The sequence below is a fragment of the Ursus maritimus genome, unplaced genomic scaffold (assembly GCF_017311325.1).
Source record: "Ursus maritimus isolate PB19 unplaced genomic scaffold, ASM1731132v1 scaffold_34, whole genome shotgun sequence".
Classification (NCBI taxonomy): Eukaryota; Metazoa; Chordata; class Mammalia; order Carnivora; family Ursidae; genus Ursus; species Ursus maritimus.
Genome location: NW_024426008.1, coordinates 15,884,497 through 15,898,629, shown reverse-complemented (window position 1 = coordinate 15,898,629; position 14,133 = coordinate 15,884,497). Strand labels below are relative to the sequence as shown.

At 37.2% G+C, this 14,133-nt stretch overlaps 1 protein-coding gene across 1 annotated transcript in view; it reads left to right on the top strand.

Annotated features, from left to right (window-relative positions):
* CUNH9orf85 (chromosome unknown C9orf85 homolog) overlaps positions 1 to 14,133 on the top strand; it is a 60,829-nt gene that overhangs the window by 31,886 nt on the left and 14,810 nt on the right. Inside the window, 1 exon segment of the mRNA XM_008690960.2 lies at positions 2,195 to 2,301. Within this exon segment, the coding sequence (XP_008689182.1) occupies positions 2,195 to 2,301 (107 nt within the window).

Below are 14,133 nucleotides of genomic sequence, written 5' to 3'. Positions count from 1 at the left end.
TTCATTTTCATTCTTATTCTTATTCATTTCTTAACACATGAAAATCAAGTTCAGTTTTGTAGTAGTGCCTGTTAGTGATGTGAACTTTCTACAACATCTCCATTTATACTGTTTCACACATCACTCACAGGACAAGTTTCCACAAAGACCTGTTTTGTTCTATTGTCCGATCCGCCCTGAAGAAACCAGTTTCCAAGCTATGTGCAGCTTTGTAAATCAAGATGAACTGGTCAGAAATTGGATACAGAAACAAACAAGAAACCAAATAACGCTTCCTAGTTAACAAGCACAGTGTGTTATATATAATAAAATTTGCAAGTAACAAAATGTTTTGCATTCTAAGAATATTCTATTAAGAAAGATATCACGTTCATATTATAATCATAGTTCAAGTTGTTAGCTTGTTTCCATTACTGTTAGAGTTAGAAAAATATAAGTAATGTTTTTTTATGTATATTTTAATTTTTTAAAAGATTTTATTTATTTGAGAGAGAGAGAGCCAGAGAGGAAGAGAGAGAGAGAGAGCACAAGCAGGAGGAGCAGCAAAGGGAGAGGGAGAAGCAGGCTCCCTGAGCAGGGAGCCTGACATGGGGCTCGATCCTAGCACCTTGGAATCATGACCTGAGCCGAAGGCAGGTGCTTAGCCGACTGAACCACTCAGGTGCCCCAGTAATGCTTTTTGTAAGATATTCTAGGCAACAGAGGGCAGTGAGAACAAATGATGAAGTGTGAATTTTAGTTCTGGGTATTTCTTAGCAAGTCTTATGTGGGATAATTATGTATCAAGTTTGATGAGAAGAGGAGTTTGGTACTGGACACAGATTTCCTTCTTTCTGGCAACAGTTAGCAGTAAACAAGGAATATAGTGTCACGTAGAATTTATTTTTCCAGGGACTCTCTGTCTAGGTCAGGGAGAAAGGAATACCCATACACAATTACTAAGTAACAGAATATGTTTTTCACCATAGAGGTAAAATAAAACATAATGTATTCACAGCTTAATTTGTGGCTTTTGAAAAGACCCTTGAAATATTTTCTCTTTGAGTAAGTGTTTTGTCAAATTATTTTACCTTCTTGTATAGAACTTTAAAGAATATCAAGCACTTTTCCAAAGTTTCGGGTTTTTTTCAAATGATCTTTAAACATTGTGCTTTTAACTCAGCATCAGATAACCTCCCAAAGAATCTGCATCTTTTGTGATCCTTTTCTTTCTCCTCTTGAGAAATTAAAAAAGGAAACAAAGGAAGCAAAGAAAACATAAAATGTCCCTTTACTCATTATTCCAACGATAGGCAAAGACCAGGCTTCCACAGCCAAAGTAAGTTGGAGAATTCTCAGCATACATAGTGAAAATAAATAGTCTGGGTCCTGAATCACATGAATATGTTATAGAATGTAAAACTATTGGGGAGAACACATGACACATTTAAATTTTTTTCATTCTCCTAATTTCCCAACACATTTTGAGAAGAAAATCATAGTAAATATGGGGTGATTTTCCCCCCATAAATATGGCCCTTTTCCCACCGCAGGTATTCCCATGCACATATTTATTTTCTGTTTTGAAGAAGTCAGATTAGCAAGGTAACTTTTCCAAAACGTTTTTTCTTTACATGAGAATATGAAAGTATTAAATTGAAGAATTAAATACTTTTGTGCTTATAGCAACTTCTCCCTGACACTCCTTTCTCAGGTGTCATGGTCTCTGCTCTCCCCTACAGACTGATAATTTAGGACTATAATTTCTTGGTGTAATTTCTCGTTTCTTCATTGGTAAGATTTGAATTGTTGGAAACAGTAGTCTTAAAATATGCATTAGGTTTTCTTTATTATTACATTATTAGTGAGCTATAACCTATGTAAGTAAAACGCACGTATCCTGACTGTACTAATTTGAGTTTTAACATTTGCACACATCAGAATCAATGGGGAGGGCTTTCTGAAATACTCCTGCCAAGAGATTAAAACATTTCCTGGATGATTCTGAGCTACACCTATTTAAGAATCTTTGTCTTTGTAAAGAACCAACTTGAGTAATGCACATAAAAATACGTAGTGTATCATAAAATGTTATGCAGATTAAATTTAGGTTACTGTTTAAAAAAACTTAAATTTTTCATGTGCCTTTTTCCTGGGGTTTGCAATGCTGGCTCACAGATGAAATTCTTACTTTGTTTTTCTGTTTATTTTTAAGAAAATTAATGCAAAGCTTCATGATGGAGTTTGTCAGCGCTGTAAAGAAGTTCTTGAATGGCGTGTAAAATACAGCAAATATAAACCATTGTCAAAGCCTAAAAAATGGTGAGTTATGTTTCTTAATTATCTTACCAATAATATATGTATCATAGCTTATTCTTTCATTCCCCGATACTCAAAATTGTATCCCACTGAATACTAACGTAGATGGAGAGAAAAATCCCATTCTCCCATGTAGAATTTGATCTAACGTGCTGATTCCTTCTATAAAATGGATTCATCCTTTCCCACCCATTTTTTTAAAAGATTTTATTTATTTATTTGTCAGAGATAGAGAGCTGGGGGGTGGGGTGGGGAGAATGAGTGAGAGAGAAAAAGAGAGCAATGTTCCTTAGCATTTCCTCCCAAAAGAAGATACTTTTAAACAAATCTGATGAGTTTTATGCTCACTGGCCCAAATTAGCAGTAGGGAAGTTTGGCAACTGTTGGTACTATCCAAGGCTAGATTTCCATGAATGAATTAATTGTGTTTTCTACTGTATTCTCTGTAGCTGGCTGTGCTATAAGCCATGTAGTTTTGGTTTATAGGCCTATTATATTATTTGTAGCTTTCTAGGGGTACCTAGCTGACTCAGTTGGTGGATCATGAGACTCTTGATCTTGAGGTTGTGAGTTCGAGCCCCGTGTTGGGTACAGAGACTTCTTAAAAAATAAATATCTTTTTTAAAAAAAGGGATTTCTCTCTAAATTTTGATATAACTTTGGGTTCCTGGCTTGCTCAGTCAGAAGAGCATGTGACTCTCAATCTCGGAGTCATGAGTTCAAGCCCCATGTTGGGTGTAGGAATGACTCAAAATAAATACATTAAAAAAAAAAAAAAACTCTTAAAAAAAAAAAGAATGGTTGGATGTGGACACCTAGACTCAAAGGTCGGCAACTCTATCCTGTCTTGGAGTCATTGAAGTCCTTGGAGTCAGGAAAGGTCATGATAATGTTGCCACTACCTGGGTAGTACAGTGACCCAGTGCTCTTTGAGAAACTTCAGGTGGGTCAAGAAGATGAAGGCTGAGAGGACCTCAGGAGCTGCTGTTCCACATCACCCTAAGACAGATGAGGTTAGCCACAGAATAGCTCAGAATGAGTGCAAAATGAAGGAAATGTAATATTGTATAAATTCCCAATGACAGATAACAAGACATTCAAGCCTAAAGGAAGATCTTTAGAAATAGAGAAGCCCAGGCTAATCTAGAACAAATGATTATTCCTGAGAGTCCAAGAAACTGCTAGTTAAACCAAGGTCTGAGCATGTTACTGAGGACCTCACCTGCCTGGCCGAGAATATCATGAATTTCAAATTACACTGAGCACTTGGCACATTAGGCATTTTGGAAAGCCTTAGCTTTCAAACTCCAATCCGTGATCGAGAGTGTCGTAGAAAGTATAACTCACCGTATCCACGTTGCATTCTCTGCATATTAATACTCACCAACACTGTAAGGGATTTAAGTGTGTTGATGAAAGATGCTGATGGTACCATAACTTGTTAAGAAATTTTGAATGTTTTACTCAAGCTAATCTTGCTTAGAAGTTAAATTTGTCCTTTGTCAGGATTTATATGAGAAGTTTTCTTTGACACTGGATGTGTCTTTTGTGAAAAGATCAATTTTCCAGCACCCTGGATTCAATTGTTGAGTCATTGATTAAAATGTTGAGTATTATTTTACTTGTCTAGCTGTCTCTTGCCACAGATTATGTAGCCAAATGATGTACATAAGGAAAAGTTCAACAGAACATAAAATGTAAGAGGAGGAGGGGCTATTTATAGGTGACATTTCTTTTGGAATGAAGTAATATTCTGGAAATTGGGAAAATTGAAGCTCTTTTATCTTATTTGTTAGGCTTGTAAATCATCAAAAACCACAGATGATTAGCAAATTTCCATTGCCCTTGAGATCTAATCCCAAATGTTAGACCCAAGAAAGAATTAGACATCTAAAGTCTTCCATGTTGTCTGTTTTGACCATGGAAGCAAAAATTGTATCGTGTTTGTATTCAGAGAAAATGATTCATTTTCAGGGAGGTGACATGCTACAGGATTTTTATTTTTTTTTATTTTTTATTTTTTTAAAGATTTTTTATTTATTTATTCGACAGGATAGAGACAGCCAGCTAGAGAGGGAACACAAGCAGGGGGAGTAGGAGAGGAAGAAGCAGGCTCATAGCAGAGGAGCCTGATGTGGGGCTCGATCCCATAACGCCGGGATCACGCCCTGAACCGAAGGCAGACGCTTAACCGCTGTGCCACCCAGGCGCCCCGCTACAGGATTTTTAAATCATGTTCTTTATGATACTTTCTCCCAATTACCGAAAACAACCCTGGACCATTCCCAGAGACTCTTTGGAAAAGATGTCCTAACTGAAGCTGGAAGAGCTGAAAACTATCATTTGCTAGAGGGAGATGGGATCATGGTCCTGAGAGGGAAGGGGATAAAAAGGGAGGTCATGCATTAGTGCTATGTAAACAATGTGATCTTGGTACTACCCTTTGATATTAGGTAGTTTTAAATATCACTGAATACTCAAATCTTCAAGTCTATGGAAATATAGTGGAAGGCTTATAAAGATAATGCTCAGCTTTTCACAGCTGCTCTTCTCTGGCCACTTAATCAGAGGGCAGGGTAGTCCGTAGCCCGATTCCCGCTTATTTTGGCTTATGTCTTTTGATCTGAAGATGAGTACCTGCTAATTCCTGGTTGGAGGGCTGCTCTGGTGCCACTAACATCTCCTGGACACCCAAACGGTCTAATCATTATTAGACTTAAAGATGACTTGTCTATGTAAGAATTGTGGATCAGAATGAGTCTAAATCTTTTTGTATAAAACCTCAATTTTAAAGGGCCCTGGTTTTGACTGTTGAAAAAAAAACCCAAAGATAAATTAAAAGCATTCACTACTATGCTTGGTCAGTCCAAAGTCATTCACAAATCCTGTAAATAACCTTGAGCATGGAGCTGAATTATTGGAAAAGCAAGAGGTCTTAATAAAAGTCAAATAATTTGTATAGCTCTTAAAGAAGAATGGAGTCCTCACATTTTTTACTTAAAATTCTTTTATCGACATTATTTCCCAGCCATACTGGAAATACAGATGGTTAAAAGATTATCCCCTTCCTCAAGCAATATAAGACAAGGAATAAAGGGGGCTTTTTTTTTTTTTCCTTTTTTCTGGGCTCAGACGGGATTACATTATCTTAGCCAAGATCAGAAAGTAAAGCAGATGGAGTTAAGATTCAAATGCAAATTGATCCCATTCCAAAATCGTGTTTTCCTCCTCCTGCAATGATTTCTCAGTGTTGTATTATTCATTCAAAAAGTCTTTTTCGTCCCTTTATCTGAGCCTGATGCTATATTAATTTTTATAGCCACCCATCTTGTTTATGAAAGTTATCCACTGATGAGTACCACGTATATAGCCCCGCTTATTAATTAATTAAGTAAGCTCGCACTATGCCAACGTGGGGCTTGAACTTAAGACCCTGGGAACAAGAGTTGCATGCTCTACCAAGTGAGCCAGGCAGGCATCCCATTTTTTTTTTTTTTAAATACACATGTCCAGACAAATAGATTTTACGTTCAGGCATTGAAATGTCTAAGCTAGTACCTAGAAACTTCTTAGGCCTTGTATTTCAAGTAACCAAGCAACTTTTTCAACTATGAATTTAGAAGTGTTATAAGCAATTACCCATATTTGTCTTAGAATCTCTAGACTGCTTCTTTTCTCTTCCTACTCGTAAAAAAGAATTTACCAAGAATATAGTATTAGCTTATGTTTAACATCACCATAGTAGTAGAAGAGAAAGGAGAAGCTGGTATAAAACAGCAACAGAGCACTAACAAATTGGGGTCTGAGCTTAGAAGTGGACCTATACGTCCTCTGCATTAGCAGTTCTCAACTGGGAGGGGAGAATTTTGCCTCCCAGGGGATATTTGGCAGTGTCTGGAGATAATTTTGATGGTCTTGACTAGGGCATTTGGGAGGGATGCTACTGGCATATAGTGGGTAAAGGTCAGGTGCTGTGAAACATCGTACCGTGCACAGGACAGCCCTCATGTCAAAGACATAGCCAGCCAACATGCTGCTAGTGTCTTGGTTGAGAAACCTTGCTGTATACAAAATACATGGATACTAACAGGGCCAAGTCCCACTGAAACTTGACATCTATCTTAGTCCAGTGGTTTTCAGTCTCAGCTGTAGAATTCTTTTTCTTTTCTTTCTTCCCTTTCTTCTTCTTCTTCTCCTTCTTTTTTTTTTTTTTAATTTTTTTTTATTAAGCTCTATGCCCAACATGGGGTGTTGGAACTGACCACCTGGAGATGAAGAGTTGCATGCTGTACAGAATGAGCCAGCCAGGAGCCCGAATTCTTAAATAAAACAAAAGCTTACCCGGGGATCCACTGAATACAGCAGGCCCAAACAGAGCTGCCCTGGTTGGGGAAAAGGGAGCCTAGACCTTAAATGCTGCAAGAAGAATGTTGATTAAAAGTAGATTTCATTTGGGGCTCCGTCGGTGAAGCATGCAACTCTTGATCTTGGTTGTGAGTTCGAGCCCCATGTTGGGTGTAGAGATTACTTTAAAAATATAATTTCTTAAAAGTGGATTTCATTCTAAAAAACATTTTAAGTGAGGAGGGCAAGAACTGGTGTCACATGTCTTGCAGTCAGCATTGCTGTATGGATGTCTGTTCTAACAGTTTCAGGACATTGTAGGTGCTTAATGCCTAAAGCACTTTGCTTTTAAATGGAAGTCACCACACCTGGTTTTCACATGTAGGTATTTAGCACTTTCTAAAATTTATCAACCCACTGAAGCCCTTACCTCTTCATACTTTATTGTATTAAATAAATTCTTCTCTATCTCACCTCTACTCAAATAGATTCCTTGGTCCAGAGTTTGAATAAACTAGTATTGTGAAAAAGGCTTATTTCACATAAAAGTTTCCAGGACTCCTATCAGGAAGAGTTGGGTCTCCAGCAGCAGGAGGCTAAGTGGAATTTTGTTCCTGGGAAGTTCTGCTTTGTATGTCTGCAACAGTGTGTGAGAGAGTGGGAGTGGGGATGAGGTTCTCCAAACTGTGGGAGAACACAGAAAGTCAGACTGGGAGCAAATGAGATAGAGGAGGATGAGATGGTCCTGAGCAGGTCATGCCACCCTATTTGGCTTGACTCTCTAACCATCCGCTTGCTCCTTCTTTACTACAAAACTTTGTTCTAACCGAATTAGCCAAACTAAGACCCTCGAGATGATCTTTTATAGAGCCACCTGTCTTTAAAAATTATCTATATATTTTTGTGATGGTGTAAAACAAATTATATACAATTTACCATTTTAGCCATTTGTAAGTGTACAGTTCAGTAGTGTTAAGTGTATTCACATTGTTGTGCACAGATCTCCAAAACATTGTCATCTTGCAAGTTTGAATTCTGTGCCTCTTAAACAGTGACTCCCCTCCCCCTACTCTGTCAGCTCCTGGTAGCTACCATTCTACTTTCTGTTGCTATGAATTTGGCTACTTTATTTTTATTTTTTTAAAGTAGGCTCCACACTAGGCTCCAGTGTGGGGCTTGAACTCATGACCCTGGGATCAAGACTTGGAAGCTTAACTGACTGAGTCACCCAGGTACCCCTGAATTTGACTACTTTAAATACTTCATATAAATGGAATCATAACAGTGTTTGTCCTTTTGTGACTGGCTTATTTCACTTAGTGTAATGTTCTCAAGGCTCATTGTTATAGCATATTACAGAATTCTCTTCCCTTTTAAGACTGAATAATATTCCATTGAATATATATACACTCAGACACATACACTACATTTTGGTTTTCACTCATCTGTGGATGGACACTTAGGTTGCTTCTACCTCTTGGCTGTTGTGAATACTGCTATGAGCATTGCTGTGCAAATATCTCTTCAAGACTCTGCTTTCAATTTTTTGGCATATATACCCAGAAGTGGGATTGCTGGCTCATATGGTAGTTTTGTTTTTAATTATTTTAGGAATCTTCATACCTTTTTTAATAGTGATTGCACCATTTTGCCAGTCACACCAACAGTACACAAGGGTTCCACTCTCTCAATATCTTTATCAACATTTGTTTGCAGTTATTTTATTTATTTATTTTTTAAAGATTTTATTTATGTATTCGACAGCCAGCGAGAGAGGGAACACAAGCAGGGGGAGCGGGAGAGGAAGAAACAGGCTCATAGCGGAGGAGCCTGATGTGGGGCTCGATCCCATAACGCCGGATCACACCCTGAGCCGAAGGCAGACGCCTAACCGCTGTGCCACCCAGGCGCCCCAGTTATTTTTATTTTTAAATATTTATGATATTTTAATAATGATGTTATTGAGAATCACCAAGAAATTAAAACATAATTATATTTTCTTTCTTTCTTTTTTTTTTTTTGGTAAGTTTATTTTTGAGAGCGAGCAAGAGAGAGGGAGAGCACAAACGAGGTAGGGAAGGGGGAGAAGCAGTCTCCACATTGGGGAGCCCAATGTGAGGCTAGATGGCCAGGACTCCGGGATCATGACCTGAGCCAAAGGCAGATGCTTAACCAATGGAGCCACCCAGGTGCCCAGCTATTATATTTTCAAAAACATTTCAAATAACTTTTGCCATCAACAAAAAATAGTAAAACCATTATCCAAAATAACTATTAAGTCATGAGTAATTTAACTGTTTCTCTTAAAATGGAAATTAAGTTTAACATTATATTAATAATTAACTGAATATTAGGTTTTATAAATCACAAACAAGGTAATTCTAAGTAAAAACTATTATTATACCCTGTCAGTAAAGACATTAACAAACTTAAAGCTAAAATAAGAACTAATCTTCTTTTTTTTTTTTTTTTTAATTTTGTTTATTTAACAGAAATAGCAAGAGAGGGAACATAGTCACAGGGAGCTGGAGAAGGAGAAGTAGGCTCCCCGCTGAGCAGGGAGCCCCATGTGGGGCTTGATCCCCGGACACTGGGATCATGACCTGAGCTGAAGGCAGACACTTAACCGACTGAGCCACCCAGGCACCCCAGTACTAATAATACTCTCAAAAGTCATGAAATCAGCACAAATGAAAAATCAAAAAGTGACATCATAATCCACTTTTCCTACTTTGTTACTGAATAAACACTTCACAGATTAAAGGAATAGTCAGTTTGTTAATGAATTTTACTTTAAAGATACTTATTATTTCAACTAATCTTAACTTTTACCTTATTCACTCAATAATATCCGCCCCCCTTTTTTAAAGATTTTATTTATGTATTTGAGAGAGAGAAAGAGCACAAGGGAGGGAAGGTCAGAGGGAGAAGCAGACTTCCCGCTGAGCAGGATGACCGATACAAGACTTGATCATGGCACTCCCGGATCAAGGTGTGAGCTGAAGGCAGGCGCTTAAGCAACTGAACCACCCAGGTGTCCCAATATTTTTCTTTTATAAGAGACTATACTTGTCATGGGTAGAAAGTATCTGTCACATAGAATTTGCCACATTGAATTTGATGCGCCAAATTCAAATTCTGTGTTTGCAGTTATTTCTTTTTTTTTTTTTTTAAAGATTTTATTTATTTATTCGACAGAGATAGAGACAGCCAGCGAGAGAGGGAACACAAGCAGGGGGAGTGGGAGAGGAAGAAGCAGGCTCATAGTGGAGGAGCCTGATGTGGGGCTCGATCCCATAATGCCGGGATCACGCTCTGAGCTGAAGGCAGACGCTTAACCGCTGTGCCACCCAGGCGCCCCTGCAGTTATTTCAAACAGCATCTTCAACATGCAAGACACTGTGCTATATATTATAGAAGATACCACAATCAATGTCCAACACCAAGGAGTTTACAATCTATTAGGAGAGATAGGCCCACAAATAATTCTTGGGCAGACTGTGAGGAGTGCCAGGTATAAGTAAAAGATGAAAGAGACCCATAGGGTCCAAGGGGAGACTGCAGAGAACTAATAAAATGAAAACAGGAGAGAGAGATCTAGAAAAGATAGAAATTAAAGGTAAAAGAGTGCTGTAAACAATGTTTGCAGGGGGGCGCCTGGGTGGCTCAGTCGTTAAGCATCTGCCTTCGGCTCAGGGTGTGATCCTGGTGTTCTGGGATCGAGCCCCACATCATGCTTCTCCGCTATGAGCCTGCTTCTTTCTCTCCCACTCCCGCTGCCTGTGTTCCCTCTCTCGCTGGCTGTCCCTCTCTCTGTCAAATAAATAAAATCTTAAAAAACAAACAAACAAACAAAAAACAATGTTTGCAGGATGCCCTGTGAGTGAATCACCAGGGGATGGAGGGAAAATGAACAAGAATCCCATGTTCCCTTTGATAGATAATGTGGTTCGTCTCAAGGTGTCTCTATATATATTGTCTTTGGGTTCCACATAGATTGTCATTTGTTCGGGGGTGCCTGGCTGGCTCAATCGGTATAGCAATGTGACTTGATCTCAGGGTTGTGAGTTCGAGCCCCACAGTGGTCATAGAGATTACTTAAAGTCCTCCCCCCCAAAAAAAACACCTCAAAAAAACAAAACAAAACAAAAAGTAAGGGTGCCTGGCTGGCTCAGTCTTTAGAGCATGCAACTCTAATTTTAGGGTCGTGAGTTTAAGTCCTACCTTGGGGTAGAGTTTACTTAAAATAATAAGCATCTTTAAAAAAGTAAACATTGTTATATACTACAGTGTTATCAGTCCCTCCATGTTATCAGTGTGTGATAATAAACTATATAGTTTGGCCTCTTTGGTTATATTCTTCAACCCCAGCATTTCTTATAATAGGTTGAGACTCTGATGGTTAATCAGTGATAGGAGGAGAGTTGTGTAACCTTATTCCAGGAGTATTAAAATGTCCTAGAGTGGAGTTTTGCTCACAGGTTGCTCTTCATGTCATATTGAAGTATGTGGTGACTGTAAACCCTGGCTTTATTCTTGCCCAGAAACTTGGTCCTTAATATTTAAATGTAAAAGTGGAAAGTTTTCATTACTGTCATCCGTTGTTCACCTGTACATGAAACCTACATTTTGACATTAATATTGATTGATATACAAGCTTTAATTTAAAATTGCCTGCCCTAAAGTGCAGTAATTTTCATTTTCTCTCTTTTTCTAAATTACTCTTGGTCAGAGGTGAATATTTTGTACGCTTTTAAGAATTGTTCTAATCAAATCTGTGGTGAGAAGAGGTAGTACAATCTCTCCACTTATTTTTAAACGCGTCGTTTAGGGACACAAGGAAGTGAATTGTAGCTTTTTCTACTCAAAATTCTTGGACTTTAGAGATACTGTTTCCTTAAAAGCAATTTCTAAGTAGCATGTGATATAATTCCTTAGTATGGTTTCAGAATCTTTCGGTGTTAGCAGATTACTTAGAGTCACTGCAGGAAGTGTGACTTTATGGAAGTCTGTCGATGAGATGTTGAGTTTCTATTATTTGTACAACAAGGGTGGAGTACCATAGCTCATTGTTTACGAAAGCACCTAGTCATCGCCTCTTACGAGTATTACAAGTGGAGCTGAATTATGGTAAAGGTTAAAGTGTAATAATTTAACCAGGAAATTAAGACAGTGCCAGCGAAGTTGCCTTTTACTTGTAGCAAGTACTAGAAATATAAGATCAGTTCTTTTTCCCTTGGTATTTATTGCCTAGATCAGTGGTTCTGAAACCTTTTGTTTCAGGATCCCTTCGTAACTCTTAAAAATTACTGAGCACCTGAGAAAGCTTGGCTTACATGGATTTATATGGGTTATATCTATTGATATTTATTGTATTACATATGAAAACTCAGACATTTTAAAAATAATTATGTAATAAATAATACGAATATAAGCAACATATGCCCATTAAGTATTAATAACTTTTTGTGAAAAGTAACTTTTGAAACAAAAATACTGGTGAGACAAGTGACATTGTTATACATTTTTACAAATTTCTTTAGTGTCTGGCTAGTAGAAGAAAAAGGAAAAAGTTTTAAAAGGAGTAAAAGTAAATTTTAATAGCTTTTCCCAGGTAATTGTAGAAATCCTATCCAGAGTTTCATGCTCTACCCAATGAGCCAGACTGGTGTCCCATACCCATGCATGATTTTGTAACATACATTTGCTCACTTGGAAAATATTAGTTCACTGAGTTATACTGATCTTCTAAATGTTGATATGTTTTATTATACAATATAAAAGTCATGTTAATATCACAGCAATGTCATTAGAAAGTCTGTGAGTTTTTCTTTTAGTTTTTAAACTGAGTTTTGGGAGGTGACAAATACAGTGATTACTAGTACAGTTTGGTGCCCCTGTCCTTGTTCATGCTAAGTGGCCAGCACTTTCAGTACTCATTATGAAGAATGAGACTCAAAGAAAGTGACTTTCAAAGGTTATATGAGAAGAACATGTCAAAGCTGTGCTAGAATCTCAGTCTGCTGTGTCAGTGCTATTTTGATAATAGTCTTTACTAGTATTTACAGTGGTCCATTGAAAACTTCAAGTTTTGTCCTGACTTTCACCCTTAAATATGTAGTGAGCATATTTTAGCTTTTAATTAGTTTTTTCTTCCTATTGTGTTTTTCATTATAAAGAAGTAAATATGGTATCATTTTTAAAGAAGTGTGCTACTGTCTCCTTTGTCAGTAAACATGGTTTATAGGAGTGACCTGTGTTTTTATTTGGCCATGGTTTCCCCTGAAATGATTAGTTGTGGTTTATGCATGGTCAAGATTGTTTGATTGTTTTTGGGAATTACATTTCATGGAGAAATAAAAAGAAGGCAAAACCATGATTATTTTAACATCTCTGAAGTTCATTGAGTGTTGGACTCAAAATATTAAAAATATAGCCATTTCAAGGGAAAATAGGTAAAATTTATATTGAGGTGAATTTAAAGTTTTTCTTTACTGTGTATTTTATAAGAAAAAATCACTCAAGAGTGATTAAATAATTTTCAGCCACTTTAAAAGGTGTTTCAAGATATTTCACAAATTTTATGACAACTTGGAAGGTGTGTTCCTATCATTAAAATAATATCTAAATCATTCCATTCTTGAGATCAAGATTTTTTGAGCCTTGAGGTGAAAAAAAAATGCAGAAATTCAATTACTTTCAGACCTTCTTTCATTCTACTCCCAGTGAAGACATAAAGCCTGAATTAAGAGATTTGAAAGAGAAGGCACACAAAGGTCCTACTTATGTGCGAGGGAAACTGGAAGCTTGTTAAGTATAAGTGTATAAATTTATATTACATTTTCACAAACATATTTCACATTTATAAAAAGGAAACATTTTAAAAATCTGTGTGTCTCCTTAAAAGATAGGTATATTTATATTCACTGAACTGCTAGCCTAATAAACCTGGCTGTTTTTCAGAGTGAACTTAAATTTGAAAAGAGTATAATTGCTTTCAGCACTAGAATTCCTTCTCTTCTTTGAATTGGCCATTACAGTCTCAACCAGCAGTAGGAACACTGGAAAACCCCCATAACTAGGAAGTATTACTTTGATCTGGTCAAGAGTTTCAAGTGGTAATGTGCATAAGAATTTCTTGAAGAGTTTAACAGATTCTTGGGACCCATCCCCAAGATTTCAAGTATGTAAATAATGGCTGTAACCCAGATATCTACATCTTAATAAGCTTCAGGTGTTGGAGTCAGTGTTAAGAGTCATTGTTTTGGGAACTCAGTGGGCTAGAGAATGTAGACTCTGGGATCTTTTAACTCCAAATTCCAAAACAGGATATCCCATTTTTAAGCCTATTTTACATGTAAATTTTACCATTAACAGTTCTGTAAATACAGTTTTATCCCTGAATTAGGAATTTGAATACTTAAGGATTGGTTTACCCCAGGACTCCCTGGTATGAAACAACACATTCACAGAAATGAAAACATTCTAATT